Here is a 21,869-nt window from a genome sequence, read left to right on the forward strand (position 1 = left end):
TCACAATTTAATGTGCCTCAGGGTTGTTAAAAATACAGGTTCCTAGACCTCCCCACCCTAGAATCTGCCATGTCAGTAAGCACCCTGGTCACTGAACTCACTTGGAGAAACACAGCTCTGGATCATTCGTACCCCTTCAGCCACATCAATCATCCGATAACGAGATGATCATTAACTGCTTCTGAATTCAGCCCTGGGTCTACCACCAAAAAACAGTAACATCATATTTATTGAGTGCTTCCCCTGTGCCAGGCACACCGCATGTACTATCTTATTCATTCCTTACAGCAGCCCTGTGAGGGTGCTGTTATTACTCCAGTCTTACAGAGAAATAATCCCAAGGCGATGCCACTTGACCGAAATTACACTTGGAGCAGTAAGTTGGCAGAACTGGGGCTGGAACCCAACTCTGTGTGGTTCCAGCACTCTTAATTAACCACTGTACCAAAGTACATCCTACAGAAGCATGGTGGATTGTTTTTAGGCAGTGTATTTGCAAGTGATTTTGCCTTTTTTTAAAAAAAAAAAGTTCTTTGTTTTATCATCAGAGAAAAAATCTGTGGACTGTTAATTTGAAGGTTTGACACATGCTTGCTTTCTATTCGTGTCAAAAGATGCTCTAAAATTCACACACCTGTAATTTAAAAGCAGTTTGACCTGAAACCCTTCACTTAAATTATACTTTGTCAAGTTTTTCCAATGGTCTTATTAAGGAAAGGAACATGATAGTTGAGAGGGTTTTGAAGCGTGGAGAGAGAGTCCTACTCAGCCTGTAAACACGTCCACCAACTTTCATATATCACTTAATCTAGCAATGACAAGGGAAGAGTAAAGGCCTTTCTAGTAACAACCACATTTCTGCCACATCTTTGGCTTTGAGGTTAGAGCATAGAGCTAGTGGTTAACCAATGCCGCTAGCTCTCTGGGTATCGCTGTAGGCACGTGTGTGGTCTTGGTTCCATGCATATCTTGGGGTTCAATGGGTGAAAAGCCTAAACTTACAAGCTACATGAATCCTCTACCCCAGGTGGAGGGGGTGGGCCTGGGGGCCAGGGAAGACAGAGGCAGAAACATAAGCCTTCTTCTCTACTTTTCCTTGATTCCTCCTGCAGGTTTATGAAAAGCTGAAGGACCATATGCTGATCCCCGTGAGCCATTCTGAAATGGAAAAAGTGGACGGGCTGCTGACCTGCTGCTCGATTTTAATTAACAAGAAAGTAGAGTCCTGAGTCGCAGTCCCTCCCTTGTTGCCGGCAATACTGCACTTGTAAGGCCGATAACTGTACCCATTCCTACCATTTTCATTGACAATCTTTTATGCCACTCTGCTACTAACACTGGTCTACAATTCTAAATTTAATTGCTTCGTTCTGCACCTCCCCCAGCCCCTCCCCTCGAGGTGGTACCTAAACTGTGGATTTGCTCAATGAATTAAGCCATCTAGAAAATATAGAGCTAATGAATTATTCAAATGTGATTAATAATTGTAAGGAAACACTCATTTTAGTGTTTGTATTATCAGTGTGAAAATTGTTTATTTGCCAATATAAACCGAAGAATGTCTTTTTGATCAGTCAGCTAAGCTGGATTTTCTTTCTGTATATCATTAATTATCTTTGGCTCCTATGAAATTCCCTGGTCTGTGGATCCTCCTCCTTTCCCTCTTTGTTTCCATCTGAAGTATGAAAACTTTCCCACTTCTATCACAGTCACCTCGACCTTGGGTAGAATCCGGGGTCTTGCCTTCTGCACATCTTCCTGCAGGTCGACCCTGTCTGCCAGCAGTCTTTCTGCCTCGCCGCTACATCTGCCGCCACCACCACTTTCCCCCAGAGGGTCAAACAGGCCCCTCGGCAGAACCGTGACCAAAATCAGAGCGGCTGTTTGGGGGAGAGTTCACTGCACAGAGGCACATCCCAGTGGGGTTTGCCCCAGAGATCTAAATTCTAGAAGAAGTAGGGCACCACACCTAGGAAGGTGAATTCAGCACCAGATGGTTGCTAGGGGGTTGCAGATCAAGAAGCTTGGACACACCCCATGAGTACAACACTTTAGAAAGTCTTTAAATCACATTCCGTGAATTTTTGCTTTATTACTGGCCATATACAGACCTTGGGGAATAGACTTATTTTTTTCTTTCAATTTACTTTCATTTCCCCCCATTGTGACTCACCCTGTTTCCAGGCTTCTACCCCTTAATCTACAGAGTTATTTTTTTGCTGACCTACAGAGTTATTTCTTTCAAAAGAGACATTACATCTAAAAATGATTATTGATGGTCTAGTGCAAGCCAGATGGAGCATGTTCAGGAAGTGATAGGCTTGGTGCTTGAAATCAGCTGCAGACAATGGACACTTCTACTTTGAAATATCCGTGAATATTTACTGTGGGATTCAATTAAAACTTCTCTCCTCTGTAGCCTTCCACAACCTTAAACTGACACGAATCTCTTAACAAAGAACAATGCCGCAGTGAAGGGAGAGATGGTTGTCTTTTACTTAAATGAAAGAATCAGTCTTTTAGCAGACCAGGGAAATGGTACTTTCCAAGGAATGGTGACTGATCCAGGCATGTTATCAAACTTCCCAGTCATCTCCACCTTTCCTGTATTGCCTATGGCTAAGATTAAGATTCAGGGAGTTTAAGGAATGCTACTTCACGTCTTGCTAGGCTCACCTAACGTGTTTGTAATCAGACATTCCTCATGTTTGGTGACCAAGAGAGAATACCTTCATTCATTTCATCTCCCCCTGAACAAATGGAAGTGAGAAACCTCTGAACAAATCAAGACAACCTTAACTACTATTTTTTTCATTTATTCGATCATTTTATGTCAGACTTAGAAGAAGTTCCTTCTCCTCCTTCTTTTTCTTTTTGCTTGACTTTAATATTCATATCACGTTCAAATATTTAATTTCATGCATCCTATGACTGAAACGTATCTTGGTCACTGGCATATTTCCAACTGTCTCATCATGGGTGAATAATATGTTTTTACCACAGAGAGAATGAATGTTACCCACATGCCCAAGTTAATAAAGAAAAATTGTCCTCAGTAGTTATGGTTGCCCTTTGGGGTTAAATCCGGCCCTATGCTGGCAAAAACAGAAATCCTCCCTCAAAGACAACCACAGGAAAACTCACTCAATCAGCCACTTCAGTCTTAATAGTACAGCTAACTGGCATATAATTTCCAATATCTTTATTTCTAGCTTTCCAAACTAAAGAACTGTTCTCTATTATGTTTAGTAAATTGCAAGTGAATCAATTTTTCTTTTGAACCATTTGTTCTACAGAAGGCTGTTTTCACTTTTCCTTTTCTTTTCATCTTTCCATCTTTCCTTCTCTTTGTCTCAAGAAATCACTTAGAATCTATGTGCCTCTTCTACAGAATCTTATTCTGCACTGCTACATCACCTACAAGGCTGGCTTCTTTGGACTCTCTCTGTGATATGCTGATGTGGAAACCTAAAATATTTGCAGCATAGTAGTATTATTTCTTTTGTGTACTCATCAGCATCATATTATCTTTGAAGAAGAAAGACAACCCGCTACCCCGTTACCTAGGTTCCCCTCTTGTCCATTGTGATTTATAAGGAAAAGCTAACAGAAACTGCTTTTTGACATTATAAAGACATTAGAGATTGTATTTAAGTAAATAAAAGTTGAGTCAGAATCACTTGGTCAGTAAGATTCAACTTACTAAGGACAATATAGAGAAAGTACATGATTTAGCATTGTTTCTTCAACTGTGATGAATTGCTATAGAAATCAGCAGGCAGATCTCTCTACCATGTATTGATTGCTCTTTTAAGCTACTGTGAACAGGCTACTAAGGCCATCTCTTCATCTAGAAGGGGAGAAATAGTCTGTAGATGAACAATGTGACTTATTTAGAGTTGCATGTTAGTCTTCGTAATTATTTACTCCTTTACATTCTACAGAACTCAGACATGATTTCCACGTGGTGTTAGATTCGTGCATTTTATCATACTGACCATCCTGTTACAGACAGTGTATGGTTATCCACTCTGTGTGCCAAAACCAGTAATGCCTTTCACGGTCCTTTAGTCCAGAGAAATTCTGCACTGATTTTAGTCTCTTGCTGTACTGATCCTACAAGTATACCAATCACGATGGAATAAAGTGTGAGTTGTACTGTGATCAATAGCCCATGTCTCTTTCTTGCAACAGAAACTGCTGTGGTGAATGAAGTCACCATTTCTTTGCTGCCAGAGATGGGAAGTTTTTGGGTTTTTTTTCTCTTGTCCTATAAGCTATGGAATTAGAAATACTTACCTGTAAGTCAACTGCTATGAAAAGCTTGGATTAAAATGATAATCAAAGGATACTTCATACTTCTGGTGCTTTAAAAGTATGCATATTATCCACGTGTGGTCTGGAGATCTTGATTTCACATATGTTCCTCCTCAAAAAGGCTTCCCTTGTTCCTTTGACTCCTGTCATCAGCACATTATAATATGGCTCAGTTATGGAGACGGTTGAAAGATTTTTTCCTGTGTTCATGCAAGAGTTTGCTTTTTGTTTTTGTTTATTTTATAGTAAGAGTTTTTTAGGAAATATGAAGTTTTTTTAATAAGACTTTTTATTTCCAACAATTTTTTTCAAACTGAAAGTAGCTTCATTGTTCTCTTTTTCTGACTGTAAAAATAATAACCGCTCACTGCAAAAATAAAAATCAAACCTTACCCAAAAAAACATAAAAACAAAAGTAAAGGAAAAAAAATTACCCCAAATTTTATCACCTACAGACAGCTGCTATTAGCATCTTGGAGAATATCCTCACATCTAGGACTAGATACAGATATAAATATGGAATGATTGTACATCATCATTAGTGCTTCCTTCACTTAGCAATATATTGTGGCCATCTCTCCATGTCAATAAATGGAGATCTACATCATCAACTTGAACAGCCCTGAATAATTCACAATAAGGTTGTCACAGCAGCTCTTTCCAATTTATGTGGAGTGTTCTATCACAGATGTTTGGTGTGCCCACATTTCTAGTAACCGCGGGTCTTTAGGCTATCAAACATGTTCTGCTTATAAGCTCTCACACACCCCAAGGGTTAGCTCAATCCGTAATCCTCTTACCATAACTGAAGGGTACATGCAAAAGCCCATCAGAAGCACAAACCAGTACTAAAATCCCTTGGAGAGGTCACTGATTTAGTCACACCGCTCAGTTGACGATGCGTCAGTCAGTTCTCCATTATTTAGGCTGCCATTAACGTGGACAGTGAAACTAAAAACTGCCAACTGCAAACCTACTCTGGGCCGCCACAGGAAATGGAACCTTGCACCCACGTGCCAGGGTTCAGTGCTACTCTTAGAGGAGAGAGGGAGACACTTTTTAAAGCAAGGGTTCGCAGGGCTCCCCTGCCTGGTCCCCCCCAGCCTTGCAGAGAGTGGAGGAAGCTAAGAATGAGCAAAATCCCCTCTCACCACAAGCTTCAGATTCTGGAAATGGGAATTTGCTGAATGAAGAATGCTGGTCAACCATCATTTTAGACACATGAGCACATGTTTAGCAAGTTCCCACACTCTGCCAGGCTCCTGGGTGCTCCTGTCTTTCGAGAGCTGACAGTCTGGGAAGGGCGGGGAAGGAAGACCACACAAGCGCCCCGATGATCATAACACAAAAGAAGGTAAGGGAGGAACCAAAAAGAATGGTGCTGTGGTGGTTCCCAAGCAGGGGAGATCAGACAGAGGGCTCAGGGTTTAATCTGGGCTTGAAAGTTCAGCTCTGGCTTCAAGAAGCCAGGATAGAGTTCTGGGGGGCAGCAAGACAAAGGCATGGAGGTGGGAGAGCACAGTGTACGCTTCAGAAGCACCTACTGTGTGCCCGTTAACCTGCCTAGGCCCTCAGGATACAATGGTGATTGTCCTTGCTTTCCTGGAATTTACATCCAAGTAGGAAGACAGACATTAAACAAGTTACAGCAAGCATGATAAACATTATGAAAGGAGAATGGGGTTCTCAGAGCGCGGGGTAGAGGCAAGCAAGGGGATTTGTTTGGCTGAAACACGAGACAAATATAAGAGCACAGTAAGGGCTTCCCTGGTGGCTCAGTGGTTGAGAGTCCACCTGCCGGTGCAGGGGACACGGGTTCGTGCCCCGGTCTGGGAAGATCCCACATGCCGCGGAGCGGCTAGGCCCATGAGCCATGGCCACTGAGCCTGCATGTCCGGAGCCTGTGCTCCACAATGGGAGAGGCCACAACAGTGAGAGGCCTGTGTACCGCAAAAAAAAAAAAAAAAAAAAAAAGAGCACAGTGAGACAATGTAGGTTGGAATGTCAAGGGCCTTGGGTATTTGGACAGAATTTGGCAGTCTGTGAGTGTCCCCTGAAGATGTTTGGGCCAGGGAGTCATACTAATGGAGTTTGATATGGCAGCCTTGTATAGGATGAATGGGAACTGAGACTGGTGTTCTTCTAAACTTAATCTCCCCAAATTTAATTCATCACTTAAACACCTCTTCTCAGCACCAAAATGGAACCTGAGAGCTCGGCAATTAACTCTATATTTTCTCTCCCAAAAAACAGATTCATAACACCTTTCCCTCCCAACTACAAAGGGACATTTTCAACGCAGATGAGATAAAAAGACTAAAAGGTTCTTTGGAAGAAAGGTATAATGTAAATATCATTATCATCGTCATTATCCTCATTAACTCCTATCACAGCAAGTCTGGAGCCCATCAAAATGTCATCTTCTATTTGAAACATCAATCACCTACTCCAGAAATAACTCAGGATTTTCATAATTGATGCCTGTAAGCTGGCCTGACAGCTTCCATGGTGAATTCACAGGTTTCCTTGGTACCCAGCAAGGCTGCTCCAGAGACGTACCTGCCTTAGGGAACTGTTGGCAAATCCAAATGGCCCTCATCTCCCTTCCCCCTCCAAACACTCATTTTTAACTCAGTGAAAGCAGGACCGCTTATAGCAGAAGATAACGGGAGTTATCAGGCTTTTAGGAGAACGTGTAAGTGCCAAGTATGTTAGTCACTATAAATAAATAAAAGATTCAAACCAGTCTGCCCTCTAACCACTTGGTAAAATATAGCCTGGGCTGGCTTGTGACATGAATGCTTAAAAGCAGTGATGGGTCCCTAGGTCTCAGGAAGCCCCCTCTATTTATAAATAGAAAGTTTAGTCATTTGGCTATGAATAACAAGACAGAGCTTGGGTGAATTAACACAAGCCTCTGAAGGTAGTTTTGCTTTTCTTGTGCTTAAACTTTTTTAAAGAATTTTTTTTTAAGTTCCTAAGGACTCTTATTGATTAGACAGGGCTTTGAGCCAGAACTCAGAGGACAACTGCTCAAAAATTAAACTAGGAAAACGTGTGCTATGGGTTGAAATTTCCCATATCCCATCAGGGTACAAGACTGCATATTTCAGACTTCGCATATTTCACAGTAACGCAGGAAAAGTTCAGGAACCAAACGAGTTCTCATTCCAAGCAACAGTCGAGCTATGTAGAAATGTTAGGTCTTCTACCTCTGGAAAGAGCTTGTGGAATAAACAGAGTCGTGGTCATGGATCCAACAGAGACTTAAAATTCCAGGGCAGGATATGAACGAAGTCAGCTGTTTTGTTTACATGGGACTCAGATGAGCATATGAGGTCCCCCTAGGATTAATGTTAGGACAGCAACATGGGGCTTTCTTTCTTTCTAGGTTTAATGATAATTGAGGGAGACAGAAGGAACACTATTACCATGGCAAGGTGGTAACAAAGAGTCTATCTGATAAGAAATAGAATTCACCTCCACTTGGATCAAATTGAAGAGATTCTAGTGAAGGTCTGTTTCAAAGGTATGGATATTCAACGGACAAACAAGGGGTGGTGGGTGAGACACCCAGAAACCAGCTGTCAGCATCACGCCTAGGGCCAACAGGAAAAGGACAGGAAATCATACCACTGGATCTGGGACAGAGAAGGAAGGGCCACAGCTCTGGCCAGAGACCAGTTTCCAGAGCCTCTCTTCTCACTGTCTGACCTGCTGGCGCTCCCCATCGATTGAGCACAATGGCAAGATGGTTAGTGAGGGGTCCCAGGTGATGCCCCTGCAGGGACCAGCACAGAGCTGGCAGAGAAGGGTAGAAAAAGGATCTGGAAAGGGTAGAAGATGATCAGCACAGTGCCGCTATGAAAATGAGCTCTCAGCCCTTCAGAGAATCGTCAGCACCAACTCTGTCTCTCAAGGTTGGCATTTAAATCCTATTTCTTAGCAAATTCCTCAGGCACATGCCAGTTCTGTGGTCTGGTTCTCCCTCTTTCAGTATCAGAAAATGATTGGAGCAGAATCAACAGTAGAACATGAGTCTGCACAGCCTGAAGGTGAGAGAACGTCACATTCCAGACCCGTGAGTCCTGGACCGCTTTAGTAAGCAGTACGTTAGTTCTAAAATAAGCACAGTAGCTCGGGCACCTGGTGTCCAAAAAGAGCTAGTTGCCTTTTTACTGCATGCCCATGACCTGCTGGTGACATAAAGTTGCTTAGGATTCCAAAGAACCTATTTTCTGTGTTCCCCCTTTTGTTTATACCTACAGCCAGCCTTGCTGGGCACAAGCTGTTTTGGTTTTACATGGTTATGTTGCTCATGGGGATAATATTCAGTCTGAACTAATAGTAGTGAGTTCCCCATTTTGGGGGGTGTTCAAGTAGAGACTAAAGGACCCCATGTAAGATGGGTTGTAGAGATTGCTCTATCCAGTAAAATCTAATGTAAATAACATCCAACATCCTTCACTGCCCTGGAATTCTATGATTAGGTGTTTGTACTGTTCTGATCCTGAGTGACTTTCTTTTCCCCTCTGATCCCCACTCCCCCAGTCTCCCTAATAGATGGACATCGTCCTCATCTGTTAAATAACAGTAATTACGGTTCCACTTCCAGCATGACAGCATGAGGAGATAGATCTGCAAAACTGAGAAGATTGTTTTTTTAAAAGAAACATTTAGAGTCTCTGGAAATGGTCGTAAGTGTATACATCAGATGAAGACATTTAGCCAAGAAAATCTGCTAAACTTGGTAAGATCAGTGAGACTCTGTGGTATTTGAAGCCACACATTTCCTCCTCCCCTCCCAGCTCAGTGACATTAGTCCTCCACTCCAGAACACAGGGCCCTCTCTCCCTGCAGCACACTGAGGGGTGAAACATCAGTGTTGCTCATCTTGCCCTCAGCTACATATTGCTGACACTGATTTCTGGACAAGTGTGGCTGGGAGATGGGGACTCCCGTCTTTCTCCCAGCTCTACTAGTGGGACAGAGGCTCTACCCTGAGCACTGCACCAAGGAGAATACTGGGGCCCTGAACCCCTTGCCCCGGCTCCCAGGGTAGGGGTTCCAGCCAGGAGAGGGAAGTCAAAAAGACTCGAGGCTATTGCCCCCCACCTAGCACAGAGCAACTACAGCAAAGAGGTCACTCAGAGAGGAGCACACCATTGTCTCTACCCCCAGCTGTAGAACCTTCCCTCAAAAATTTTGCCCAGGGGAAGAGGCAGGCAGTAGAACAAAGAGTTCCAAATTGAGAAGCTGGTCTAAGGATACTCTCAAAAATAGAGGAGTTAGTAGTGAAATGCAACTGGGAGGAGATTGGTAGATTCCTTGGAGGTGTAGGCATCCAGATTGGAAAGGAAGAAGGAAAATTGTCTCTATTCACAGATGACATGATTTTGTATATAGAAAACTCCTAAGGGATCCACTAAAAAATGATTCGAATTAATAAATGAGTCCATCAAGGTTTTAGCATACAAGATCAATATAAAAAATCAATTGCATTTCTATATAATTGCAATAAACAATCCAAAAATGAAACTAAGAAAAATAATTTCATTTACAATAGCATCAGAAAGAAAAAAATACTAGGAATAAATGTAATAAAAGAAGTTCAAACCTTATACTCTGAAAATTGTAAAACATTGTTGAAAGAAATTAGAGCTAAGTAAATGGAAAAATCTCTCACGTTTATTTATTAGAAGACTTAATACTGTCAAGATGCCAATACTCCCCAAAATGATCTACAGCTTCAAAGCAATCGCTATTAGAATCCTAGCTGACTTCTTTGTAGAAACTGGCAAGCTGATTCTAAAATTCCTATGGAATTTCAAGAAGCCCCAAATAGTCAAAACAATACTGAAATGAAAAACAAATTTGGAGGACTCAGACTTCCCAATTTCAAACTTCGAAAGCAAGAGTAATCAAGACAGTGTGGTACTGGCATAAGGATAGACACATAGATCAATGGAATAGAATTGAGAGTCCAGAAATAAACCCATGTGTCTATGGTCAACTTTTTCAACAAGAGGGTCAAAACTATTCAATAGGGGAAAGAATAGACTTCTCAACAAATGTTCCTGGGACAGCCGTATACCCACATGCAAAAGAATGAAGTTAGACCCTTCCCTTTCACCATATACAAAAACTAATTCAAAATGACTCAAATAGCTACGTGTAAGAGCAAAAATATAATATAAAACTCTTAGAAGAAAACATAGGAGTAAATCTTCATGACCTTGGCTTTGAAATGGATTCTTAGATATGACACCAAAAGCACAAGCAACAAAAGAAAAAAGATAAATAGACTTCTCAAAATTAAAAACTTTTGTGCTTCAAAGGACACTATCAAGAAAGTTAAAAGAAAACTCATCAAATGAGAGAAAATATATCATATATCTGATAAGGTATTTTATCTAGACTATCTAAAGAATTCTTACCACTCAATAATAAAAAATACAAATAACCCAATTTTAAAGTGAACAAAGGATCTAAAAAGACATTTCTCCAGAGAAGATATACGAATGACCAGTGAATACATGAAAAAATGTTTGACATCGTTTGTCATCAGGGATGTGCAAATCCAAATCACAATGAGATACTACTTCACACCCATTAGAATGGCAAGAATCAAAAAGTCAGATAATAACAAACATTGGCAAGGATGTGGAGAATATGAACCTTCATACATTACTGATGGGAATGTAAAGCGCAGCCACTGTGGAAAAAAAATCTGGCAGTTCCTCAAATGCTTAAACATTGAGCTACCATAGGAACCAGTAATTCCACTCTTAGGTATATATACCCAAGAGAAATGAAAGCATATGTCCATACAAAAACTTGTACATGAATGTTTATAGCAGCATTATTCAAAATAACCAAATGGTGGCAACAACCCAAATGTATATCAACTGATGAATGGATAAACAAAATGTGTTATCTCCATACAATAGAATAGTATAAAGCCACAAAGAAGAATTGAGTATGGATACATGCTACAACATGAATGAACCTTGAAAACATGCTAAGTGAAAGAAGCCAGTCAGAAAAGACCACATAGTATATGGTTCCATTTATATGAAATAACAGAACAGGGAAATCTGTAGAGACAGAAAGTAGATTAGTAGCTGCTTAGGGCTGGGAGTGGGGGCAGGTGGAGAGGGAGAAGAAGAGGGAGTGATAGCTAAAGGACAGGGGGCTTCCTTCTGACATAATGAAAATGTTCTAAAATCGACTGGGGTGATGGCTGCACATATGTGTGAATATGCTTGAAACCACTGAATTGTATACTTTAAATGGCTGAATTGTTTGGTATATGAATTATATATCAATAAAGCTGTCTTTTTAAACGATAGTGATAATACTCTTTGTCATCTTCATATCTCAAAGCATGGTTAGAATGATTAAATGAGAGAATTTATATAAACGTACTTGGTAGCCTATGCAATGCTGTGCAAATGTAGCCTATTATATTCTTGAATAGGATTAATCAGCTTTTCACCAGCACCTGTCAGTACAAAACTGCCTGTCATAAGCTGCCATTTCTAAACCTACCTTTGCCCCCAATTAGATTTCCTTTTCTTTCATGGTTAAAATTCATTGACAGAGCCCAACCCTTGAAACAGTCCCACATAATGATTGCTTATGGAAAGCTTCTTACCCTCACAGCCTTTTTAAAAGAGGAAGTAACGTTTCTTTCATATGTTTTCACAAAGCTCAACTCAAGTGTGCATAATTACTGCACATACCAAGCTCCTGGTTAGTCAGACCTGGAGTCCACGTGGGCTGTGTAACAGTTTGGCTAGCTGGTGATCGTTCCTTTCCTCTCAAATTCCCAAACCCTGAATTATATTTTGGCCACCACTGTGCTCTTTAAGCTGGGATGAGCAGCCGTCTGAATAAGCAAAAGGAGACGAGAAGAAATTTGCTCTAAGTGGCAAGTTTGAGAGTAAGACTGAAGGAAGCTGGTTCTCGGCCAGGTGAGCCTATGAGCGCTGCACCAACACAGCATTTTTATACGAGAGAAGGAGGGAGAAATCAAGTTCCCCTTTCCGGTGGCATTTGCTTTGCTTCGCCTGTCCTGTCCCATCCTGCTGTCTAAATACCCCTTTCTTTTTTTATCCAGTTGTACAACCTTGGACCCCAGTCCACCCTTTTTGGCTTGCAAGAAGCTGAAGCCTTCATCATCTCTTTTTTTTAAATTTTAAAATAGTATTTAATGAGAATAGATTTTTTTTTTAAAGCTGTACGTGCCTGGCACGGTGCCAGGAAATGTTATGTGACTCTTTCCCTTAACCTTCACAAGTACCTGAAGAAGCAGATGACAAAAGCGAAGCCCAGAGATAGTCACTGAACAAAGTAACACAGCTAGTGGGTGTGGCTCTGGGATTCAAACCCCCATTCCTGTCTGGGCAGTGTGGCCCTTGCGCTTCAACACTATTCTTTGTTGATCATTGAAAACAGGTGCCCTGTTAACATTTCAAAATGATGACACATCAAGGCATTTTCAGAACTTAGGAAGTGTTCTTACCTCTGCTCCTCCATATTAATGCAGACCCGGGAGCGTGTGTTACCCTCTTTCCCAGAGGCATCCCTCGGCTGAGCCTCAGAAACAAAAGCGAGGGGGGACATCCCTGTTAGCAGACGGCAGTTTTTGCAGGAAAATTGTGGGGTCATAGCGCCCTCACGTGGTCATTCTCATTTTCTCATGAGGCCTTTGGCGGGGAGAAGGGCTAAGAATGTGGCGGTCTCCGTGGTACACGTGATCCCTGGGAAGCTGAGCCTTCTTAGGACCCGGCTGTGGACTTGGCTGTGGATCTGGCCCGGGCAGGTTCCGCGGCCTGGACTCTCTCACCTTGTCTGAAACCAGAAATGGAGTCAAAGTCCCTGCAGGGGTGTTTTAGATCCTTACACACTGGAATCTGGGAGGCTCTGAGCCTTCATGGCCAGGAAACTACCCCCTCCTCCCACCCCAAACCCCAACCATTCCTTGACCCACGTCTGCGTGTCTGCCTTTAATCCCGTGGAACACCAGCTTTTTAGCTAATGATTTGTTCCTTTGCTGAAAAATAAAATCACCAACTCTGGGGTAGGGATCGGGGTGGCAACACTTTAATTCTTATTAATTATTCACATCTTGGTGTGAAATATGTCCATCTGACACCTACCTGGTAACAGGAGCTTTAAGAGATAGGAAAGAACCTTAGGATAATGAGATCCAGGAGTAGGTGGGGACAGCAAGAAATAGACAATGGCGGAAGAATCAAAGAGGAGCGACAAGGAGAGGGAGAGGAGGGAAGGAGAGAACAGGGGAAGGGAGGGCAGGGGAGGAGGCTGGCCCAGACCCAGGTGCAGTCTGACTCAGCCCTCATTGCCCCAGCCTTCAAAAGCATGGGGAAACCACAAGGGCATTTTTGCTCAACGCACCAGACGTTTCAATGTCTCCTACTGGACTCCCATCATTGCTTGGTGTACAGTCTGAGATCTCCAGAGAAACAAAATTAATAGGATAGATGATGATAGATAGATAGATAGATAGGTAGATAGATAGACAGATACTAGATAGATAGATTTACTATAAGGAATTGGCTCATGCAATCATGGAGGCTGAGAAGTCCAAGATCTGCAGTTGACAAGCTGGGGGCCCCAGGGAGCCAATGGTGTGGTTCCGGTCCAGGTCCAAGGGCCTCAGAACCAGGAGAGCTGATGATGTAATTCCGGTCTGAGTCCAAGTCTGGAGGCAGGAGAAGACCAATATCCTAGCTCGAAGACCACAGGCAGAGGGAGACAATTCTTTCTTACTCAGCCTTTTATTCTATTCAGGCCCCCAACAGACTGGATGAGGCCCACCGATGTTGGGTGCTAACTATTCCACCAATTCAAATGTGAATCTCCTCCAGAAATCCCCTCACAGACACACCCAGAAATAACGTTCAACCAATTGTCTGGGTGCCCTGTGGCCCAAATTGGCATCTAAAATTAACCATCTCGCTTGGCCACAGCTCTGGTTAGCACACGGCTTTTGGTTGTTTGTGCCCAGATTCACCTTAGACAGTAGACGCTGAGGGCAGATACAGTTTCCCAACATCATATCCCCAGCATCCAACACAGTCAGTGCTCAGGATGTTTGAAAAGTATAAAAATAGACAAACTCACAGATTTGGGCCCAATATAAAGAAAATAAAGCGTTTGTCTGATTACACAGTCGTGTCCTCTACAGAAGACAGTGGCCACTGAGGTCGGGACTATGCAGGTCATCGCATTCCCAGCGCTTAGTGTGGTGTTTGACACATAGTAGGAGCTCAATAAATATGTGACGACCCATGAGAGAATGGATCCATCAGTGAGTGAGAGAATGGGGGCAGCCGTCCACCTCCCTAGCTGCAGGGCTGGATTTGCTTTTCACTTGGAGCTGACCAAACACCACTCTTACTGAACCTCTGGTCAGAATCTGAAACAAGCTTTTACAAACTGGTATCTTGGACATTATCTTCAGAGCTGAGAAGCCTTCACTTGTAAAATTCCAGCCTGGCCTTGTTATCACTGTGTTATCACCACAGTTATCCAGAAACTCTCAGAACCTCATTGGACCCCTTCAGGGGTAAAGCCAGGAAGACTTTACAATTACTGCTGTCTGTGAAGAGCCTATGACAGCACCTTGAGTCCTTCCAGGGGAGAATGAAAATTCTGATTAAATGCAGAATGTCTGTCTGTCACAGCTGGCAGGTCTGCCGTGCTGACAGAAGATTTGCCCTAATGCTGTGAGACGGTTTCCAGAACAATTTGGAGAAGGGTGAAGAGACCCAGTCCAAGTTCATCTTAAGTGCTAGAATGCTGTTCAGGAAATGGAAGGAAGGGAAATCTACCTTGGGGGATTCTGTGCCTCGGTTTTGCTTGTGAGAAGCAGGAATGGCGGTCCCAGAGAGAGTCACAGAAGTGTGGGGAGGTTACCAACCCCCAACTCCTCAGGCAGGAGGCCCGGCTCGGGGAAAAAAGAACCCTCAGTTACTCAAGCTTCTGCCAACTCACAGAGGGTACAGGGTAGTAGCGAAGTCGTGGGCTCTAGAATCAGAACTGCTTTCAGATCCTAGCTTGGGCCATTACAGTAGGGGCACCAAGAGGTAGCTTGGAGGGGATTTAGCCATCCATGATTCTCTCAGACCTCAAGCTATTCCAAACGATGATCATAATCATCATTATAACAAACAGTTGAAATATGCTTGATCTTTTTTTTTTTTTTTTTTTTTTGCCATACACGGGCCTCTCACTGCTGTGGCCTCTCCCGTTGCAGAGCACAGGCTCCGGACGCACAGGCTCAGCGGCCATGGCTCACAGGCCCAGCCGCTCCGCGGCACGTGGGATCTTCCCGGACCGGGGCACGAACCCGTGTCCCCTGCATCAGCAGGCGGACTCTCAACCACTGCGCCACCAGGGAAGCCCAATATTCTTGATCTTATGCAAAGTATGAATATAACCTTATTCGAAATTTTTGGTATTCTCAAGCTAAGTGAACAGGATATAATTTTTGTGCAAACGCAGCTTCAGCCAGAACAGTCTCCCCAAAAGCCCAAACCAGATCACCACCTTAAGCCCCTTCCACGTGTAAATTCTGGAGCCAACACTGGCCAATCACTTGTCTTCTGTAAGCCTGTTTCCTCCTCTGTTAAAACAATAGAAGCTAATATAGTTATTGAGTACTTTCTGTTTTCCAGGCACTGAGCTAGATGTTTTTATGTGAATTATCTAATGTAACCCTTTCAACAACGGTATAGTCAGTTCTTATCTCTCCATGCCTCAGTTTCTGAAGGTGTAAGACAGAAATAATAAAGCCTATCTCTTGGAGTTGGAGTAGAGATCAAAAGAGATGATGTGTGTAGAATGCTTGGTGCTGACAGTACTCAATAAATGGAGGTCATAATGGTTATATTGATGCTAGAGAGGCTGAAGATGAGGGCGGAGGGGGGAAGAGGCAGATGAAATCATGTCTCCTGGTAGGCAGAGGCTCTAGCTCGTACCTGCACCCTCCCTCAAGTGTTCATTTCAACCACTTTCTCTCCCGAGCATAAGCCCTGAAATGTCTCCCCAACGTCTCTTACGTGTTTTATTCATGTAAGCTGAATCCACACATAACTGAAGTAAAGAGGGGGCCTGCGACATCGGTAAGGTAGGTGGATCTGGCCTTGAATGGCCCCAACGTGGGCTGTCAATGTTTTGTTTCTCTCTCTCTTTTTTTTTTAACATCTTTATTGGAGTATAATTGCTTTACAATGGTGTGTTAGTTTCTGCTGTATAACAAAGTGAATCAGCTATATGCATACGTATATCCCCATATCCCCTCCCTCTTACATCTCCCTATCCCACCCCTCTAGGTGGTCACAAAGCACCAAGGTGATCTCGCTGTGCTATGCGGCTGCTTCCACTAGCTATCTATTTTACGTTTTGTAGTGTATATATGTCCATGCCACTCTCTCACTTCATCCCATCTTACCCTTCCCTCTCTCTGTGTCCTCAAGTCCATTCTCTACATCTGCTTCTTTATTCCTGTCAGAACCATTTTTTTTTTAGATTCCATATATATATATGTTAGCATATGGTATTTGTTTTTCTCTTTCTGACTTATTTCACTCTGTATGACAGACTCTAGGTCCATCCACCTCACTACAAATGACTCAATTTCGTTTCTTTTTATGGCTGAGTAATATTCCATTGTATATATGTGCCACATCTTCTTTATCCATTCATCTGTTGATGGACACTTAGGTTGCTTCCATGTCCTGGTTATTGCAAATAGAGCTGCAATGAACATCGTGGTACATGACTCTTTTTGAATTATGGTTTTCTCAGGGTATATGCCCAGTAGTGGGATTGCTGGGTCGTATGGTAGTTCTATTTTTAGTTTTTTAAGGAACCTCCATACTGTTTTCCATAGTGGCTGTATCAATTTACACTCCCACCAACAGTGCAAGAGGGTTCCCTTTTCTCCACACTCTCTCCAGCTTTTATTGTTTGTAGAATTTTTGATGATGGCCATTCTGACCGGTGTGTGTTTCTCTGTTGTTGACACCTTCTCCCATCAGAAGTCCCCCACCCCACCCCAAGCAAGTTTCTAACAGGGATTTAGAGGAAAAGCAAAGAGAACCAGTCAGGAGCAGGCCAGGGCCGGGAGTCCAGAGAGAGCCACAGGGTTAGGGCACGTGTGAATGAGATTTGAGGGCCAATAATACAAGGATGTGAGAACAAACTAGGCATAGGATAAAGGACTAAAGGGGTGTGTGATAGGGACTCATGATTGTCCAGCTGTATCCATTCTCCCCTTCTTCCTTTTGGTCATAGGCCCTTGAAATTTTACCAGGCATATGGCCACTTAGCTGGAGATTACATTTCCTAGCCTCCCTTTTTTTAAAATTTATTTATTTATTTTTGGCTGCACCGTGTGGCATCTTAGTTCCCCCACCAGGGATCGCACTCCGCGCCCCCTGCATTGAAAGGGCAGAGTCTTAACCACCGGACCGCCAGGGAAGTCCCCCCAGCCTCTGTTACAGCTAATTATTGCATTGGAGTAAGTTCTGGCCAATGGGACATGAATGGAAGTGATGTGAACAGTTTACAGGCCAGATGCCTGGCTCTTCCTTTTCTACCTTCCCATGGGCTGAAACCCAGACCTGGTCCTGGTGAGGCAGCTTCAGCCATGAAGACAAAGGCAACGGCCCTGGGGTTAGTGAAGCAACAAGATAGAAGAAGCCTGGCTTCCTAGATGACCTTAGCCTGGGCCACTCACTTATCTCTAGATTCCCCCCCGCCCTCCCCCGTACGCGGGCCTCCCACCGCTCTAGCCCCTCCCACCGCGGAGAGCACACTCCGGACGCGCAGTACCAGCGGCCACGGCTCACGGGCCCGGCCGCTCCGCGGCATGTGGGATCTTCCCGGACCGGGGCACAAACCTGCATTCCCTGCATCGGCAAGCGGACTCTCAACCACTGCGCCACCAGGGAAGCCCCTATCTCTGGATTTTTCCTTGAGAGTTTTATAAACTTCTATCTTAACCATTTGGGCCTCTGGTTAAAGCAGCATAGCTTGTACACATTTGTCAATTGTCCAAAATGAGCCCAACATCCAGGAATGCGATGAGTCTAGCTGGAATCCCAGTCAGAAGGCCACCAAGTCCAAAACAGTCTTGGGAAGTGGGAGCTGGATGCTTCCCACTTCCGAGTGCTGGGAAGTGGATACTAAAATCAGCTTGCTAGGCTTTTCTTGTCACATCATGGACTGGGGTACTCACACTGTCCACTGACATTTGAAGCGTGGTTGTCATCTCTCCCAGAGCCTCCTTGACCTTGACCAGGTTCGAAGTAGGGAGTAGCCAGGCTAACTTGAAAGGAGGAAGACTGGAGGGTACCAGCCCTGGGCCTGCGGGTTGGGGCAGGAGTGGTAGAATGGGTAGGAGTGGAAGCAGAACACGTAGGAAACTGTTAGAGAATTGGGTCAGAAAGCTTTTTATCAGAAAGCCTGTGTGTGTGCCGGTGGTGATGGTGGCTGTGAGCACTATGGTATCAGGAAAGTACATGATGTCAGGAGAAAGTGATCACGGTCCACGCTGCCTACACATCAGGAGAGCCAACAAGAAGGAAAACAGGGAGCTTCCCTTCCCTGGTGGCGCAGTGGTTGAGAGTCCACCTGCCGATGCAGGGGACACGGGTTCGTGCCCCGGTCCGGGAAGATCCCACATGCCGCAGGGCGGTTGGGCCCGTGGGCCATGGTCACTGAGCCTGCGCGTCCGGAGCCTGTGCTCCAGAACGGGAGAGGCCGCAGCAGTGAGAGGCCCGCGTACTGCAAAAAAAAGTTATTTAGTAATCTCAGTTAACCTGCCTCATAAAATACCTCATTCCCATATTTCTGTAATTTTGTCTGCATTCTGTGAAAATTGGTCACTTCCCATACTGTGACGTCAAGAGCAAATTTATCCCATGCTCAGTATCTGGGGGCTCACTGCCTTTAGTCTCTCAATCTGGGTGGTGCTCCTCTCTCAGAGACTTTTTCTCAGGAAGACTTTTTCTTTTTTTCCCTCTTGGGCAGCTTTCTTCTCAGGCAGGCTCTTCACTGAATTGCTGCAAACTCAATCCATCGCTGGCAAGTATTCACGTAATTTTGTTCCTGGAATAGCAAAGTATAATATCATACTCTGTGTGTCTGCACCTTTCTCTCTACCTATTTCATCCTTGTCTTCAGCAGGAATTCTCCTTTCCTTTTGCTAACTTCTTTCATTAGTCTGAACGTTTGTCCAGTTCCTCTTGGAGGTTTCAGATGCCATCTGATGCCAGTGTTGGATTGGACAGGGCAGTTAGCCTCTCTGAGTTTCAGAGTTTTCATTTATAAGATGGGGATAGCAGACACCTACCACATAGGTCATGAAGAGGATTGCAGAGGATGATATACATGTTCCTGCTCTGTGCGTTTGTGGGACGTTAGAGGTGCTCAGTAAATGGAACTTTTCCACCCTGGTCGGGCCTGCCCCAGAGAGTCCCGTGTGGATGTACATGGGAAAAAATCTAGCTGTGGTGTGCAGGCCCAGCTAATGTGAGAAGCCCTGGCTCTGGCCAGCAAGTCTTCCGGGCCCTGTACGTGAGACCCAGGCAATGCATCTTGCTGAGAGGCGGAATTGTTACCTCACTCAGTAGTGTAAGTTATATTTGGAACCTGATGTGGTTAGAGATATTAAACACATGAATCTCATACTTCTATGATGTTTCTAAGCTGGAAGGTATCTCTGAGGCCATTATATATGACTGTGCAGTGCACAGCTCAGTACAGCTGCACGTGGTGGTCCACAGCATCTCCCCGCAGCCGTCCAGTCAAACTCAATTCCTGCCTCTCTCTCTCTGGTCTCCTCTATTCCTTCCCATTCCTCCTTTCATCCTCTCGTGAAAGAGGAGATCATGTTATTGTGAGGTTTTTAACTGGATCAAAGTAGATGTGTCTAAAAATGCTTCACTAACTGCAAATTGCTATACAGAACCTATGTTTTATTGTTTTATTTTTCAGTACAGGAACTACCATATATGTGTCACACACCCATTAACCAGTTAAAGTGCTGGTTTTATTTATATGGAGTGGTTTGGGTTATTTTGTTTGTTGGTTGGTTGGTTGGTTGGTTTTGGTTTTGAGGTTTTTTTGCTTTTTTGGTTGTTGTTCTGATTTCTGTTTGTTTTGATTTCCGGTCCATACTGAATTAGTGGTATTTTTAAAACCTAGCAGTCCTCCTAGCATAGCTGAGATAGAAACATGACTTTCCTGAGAGAGAATTCTCACCCTGAAGCATGTTATATAGACTTGCCCACATGAGAAGTGACTCAATTACAAATTCACACCTGGCACTCAGGGTGTCTGCCCTTGTGACTTTTGATTTGGGGATCGCCTTAGAAATCACGGTGTGTTTCCTTTGTCCTAACATGTAAGACCTGTCTCTCCAAATTGGCAGGTGCATGGGCCTCTGACTGAATCTCAAATTCAACAACTACAGGGCTTCCCTGGTGGCACAGTGGTTAAGAATCGCCTGCCAATGCAGGGGACACGGGTTCGAGCCCTGGTCCGGGAAGATCCCACATGCCACAGAGCAGCTAAGCCCGTGAGCCACAACTACTGAGCCTTCGAGCCACAGCTACTGAGCCCATGAGCCACAACTACTGAAGCCTGCGTGCCTAGAGCCCATGCTCCACAACAAGAGGAGCCACTACAATGAGAAAGCCTTCACACCACAATGAAGAGTAGCCCCCGCTCGCCACAACTAGAGAGAGCCGCGTGCAGCAACAAAGACCCAACACAGCCATAAATAAATACATAAATAGATGATAGATAGATAGATAGATAGATAATTTCAACAACTGCAGAGGACTCTTTGAGGTGCCCCCCAGGACTCTATTAGAATCTCAGTAATGATGTCTTGCTTCCCAGCCTGAGCTCTGAACCTATTAAGAAATAAGACAAAAGACCAAGTAATTAGAGACCAAAATATCACATTTATTATTGATAAAGGTGAGGTTGGAAGAGCTCATGTGTATCTATGGGCAAACAGAAGCAGGCTTAGGAATCACCATTCCAAGGCAGTGCTGGGCCAGAGCAAGCCTCCTGATGCAGGGGCGGAGCCTGCCCTGGGGATGCTGAAGGGGACGCACTCCCAGCCGATGAGCCTGCTCCCAAGAGGGAAAAGGCACCGAGCCAAATTCCCAGTTTTCCCTCCCAAATTCACCAAGTAGAAGGAACTTTGCCATAGACCAGTCCTGGTCAAGGACTATTCTTTTCCCGCAAAGTCTTCTTGGGACAAATGTTTATAAAATGACAATTTCCTTCTAGAGGGACATCTGGTTACCCTATGATCTATTCTGTTCTCACATAGTGATTAAAATACCTCTATTCCATCCTCTTTCTGGTGTTTACCGCAAACCCAAGTTGCAGTCTGGCATTCACACCTCCCACCACTGAAGTCACTTCTTCCGTTTACCTAACATCCAACACCTACTCACACCAGCTGTCATCTGAAGGCATGCAGGACACAGTGTCTG

The 21,869-nt window shown here is 43.9% G+C and overlaps 1 protein-coding gene and 1 long non-coding RNA gene across 3 annotated transcripts in view; one reads left to right on the forward strand and one right to left on the reverse strand.

The window, feature by feature from the left end:
- DDAH1 (dimethylarginine dimethylaminohydrolase 1) overlaps positions 1-4,164 on the forward strand; it is a 153,504-nt gene extending 149,340 nt beyond the window's left edge. For both annotated transcript variants that reach the window (XM_019920042.3, XM_033863946.2), the window contains exon 6: positions 1,113-4,164. In XM_019920042.3, coding sequence (XP_019775601.3) covers positions 1,113-1,229 — 117 coding nt within the window. In that variant the 3' untranslated portion in view covers positions 1,230-4,164. The remainder of the gene's footprint in view (positions 1-1,112) is intronic.
- LOC141275723 (uncharacterized) lies at positions 2,126-13,170 on the reverse strand. The gene is made up of 2 exons (XR_012323981.1): positions 12,845-13,170; positions 2,126-4,460 (listed from the first exon to the last, which is right to left on the reverse strand). It is a non-coding gene; the product is annotated as an uncharacterized lncRNA (long non-coding RNA).
- Between the last annotated feature and the right edge of the window lie 8,699 nt (positions 13,171-21,869).

This window comes from Tursiops truncatus, chromosome 1 (genome assembly GCF_011762595.2).
Source record: "Tursiops truncatus isolate mTurTru1 chromosome 1, mTurTru1.mat.Y, whole genome shotgun sequence".
Taxonomy (NCBI): Eukaryota; Metazoa; Chordata; class Mammalia; order Artiodactyla; family Delphinidae; genus Tursiops; species Tursiops truncatus.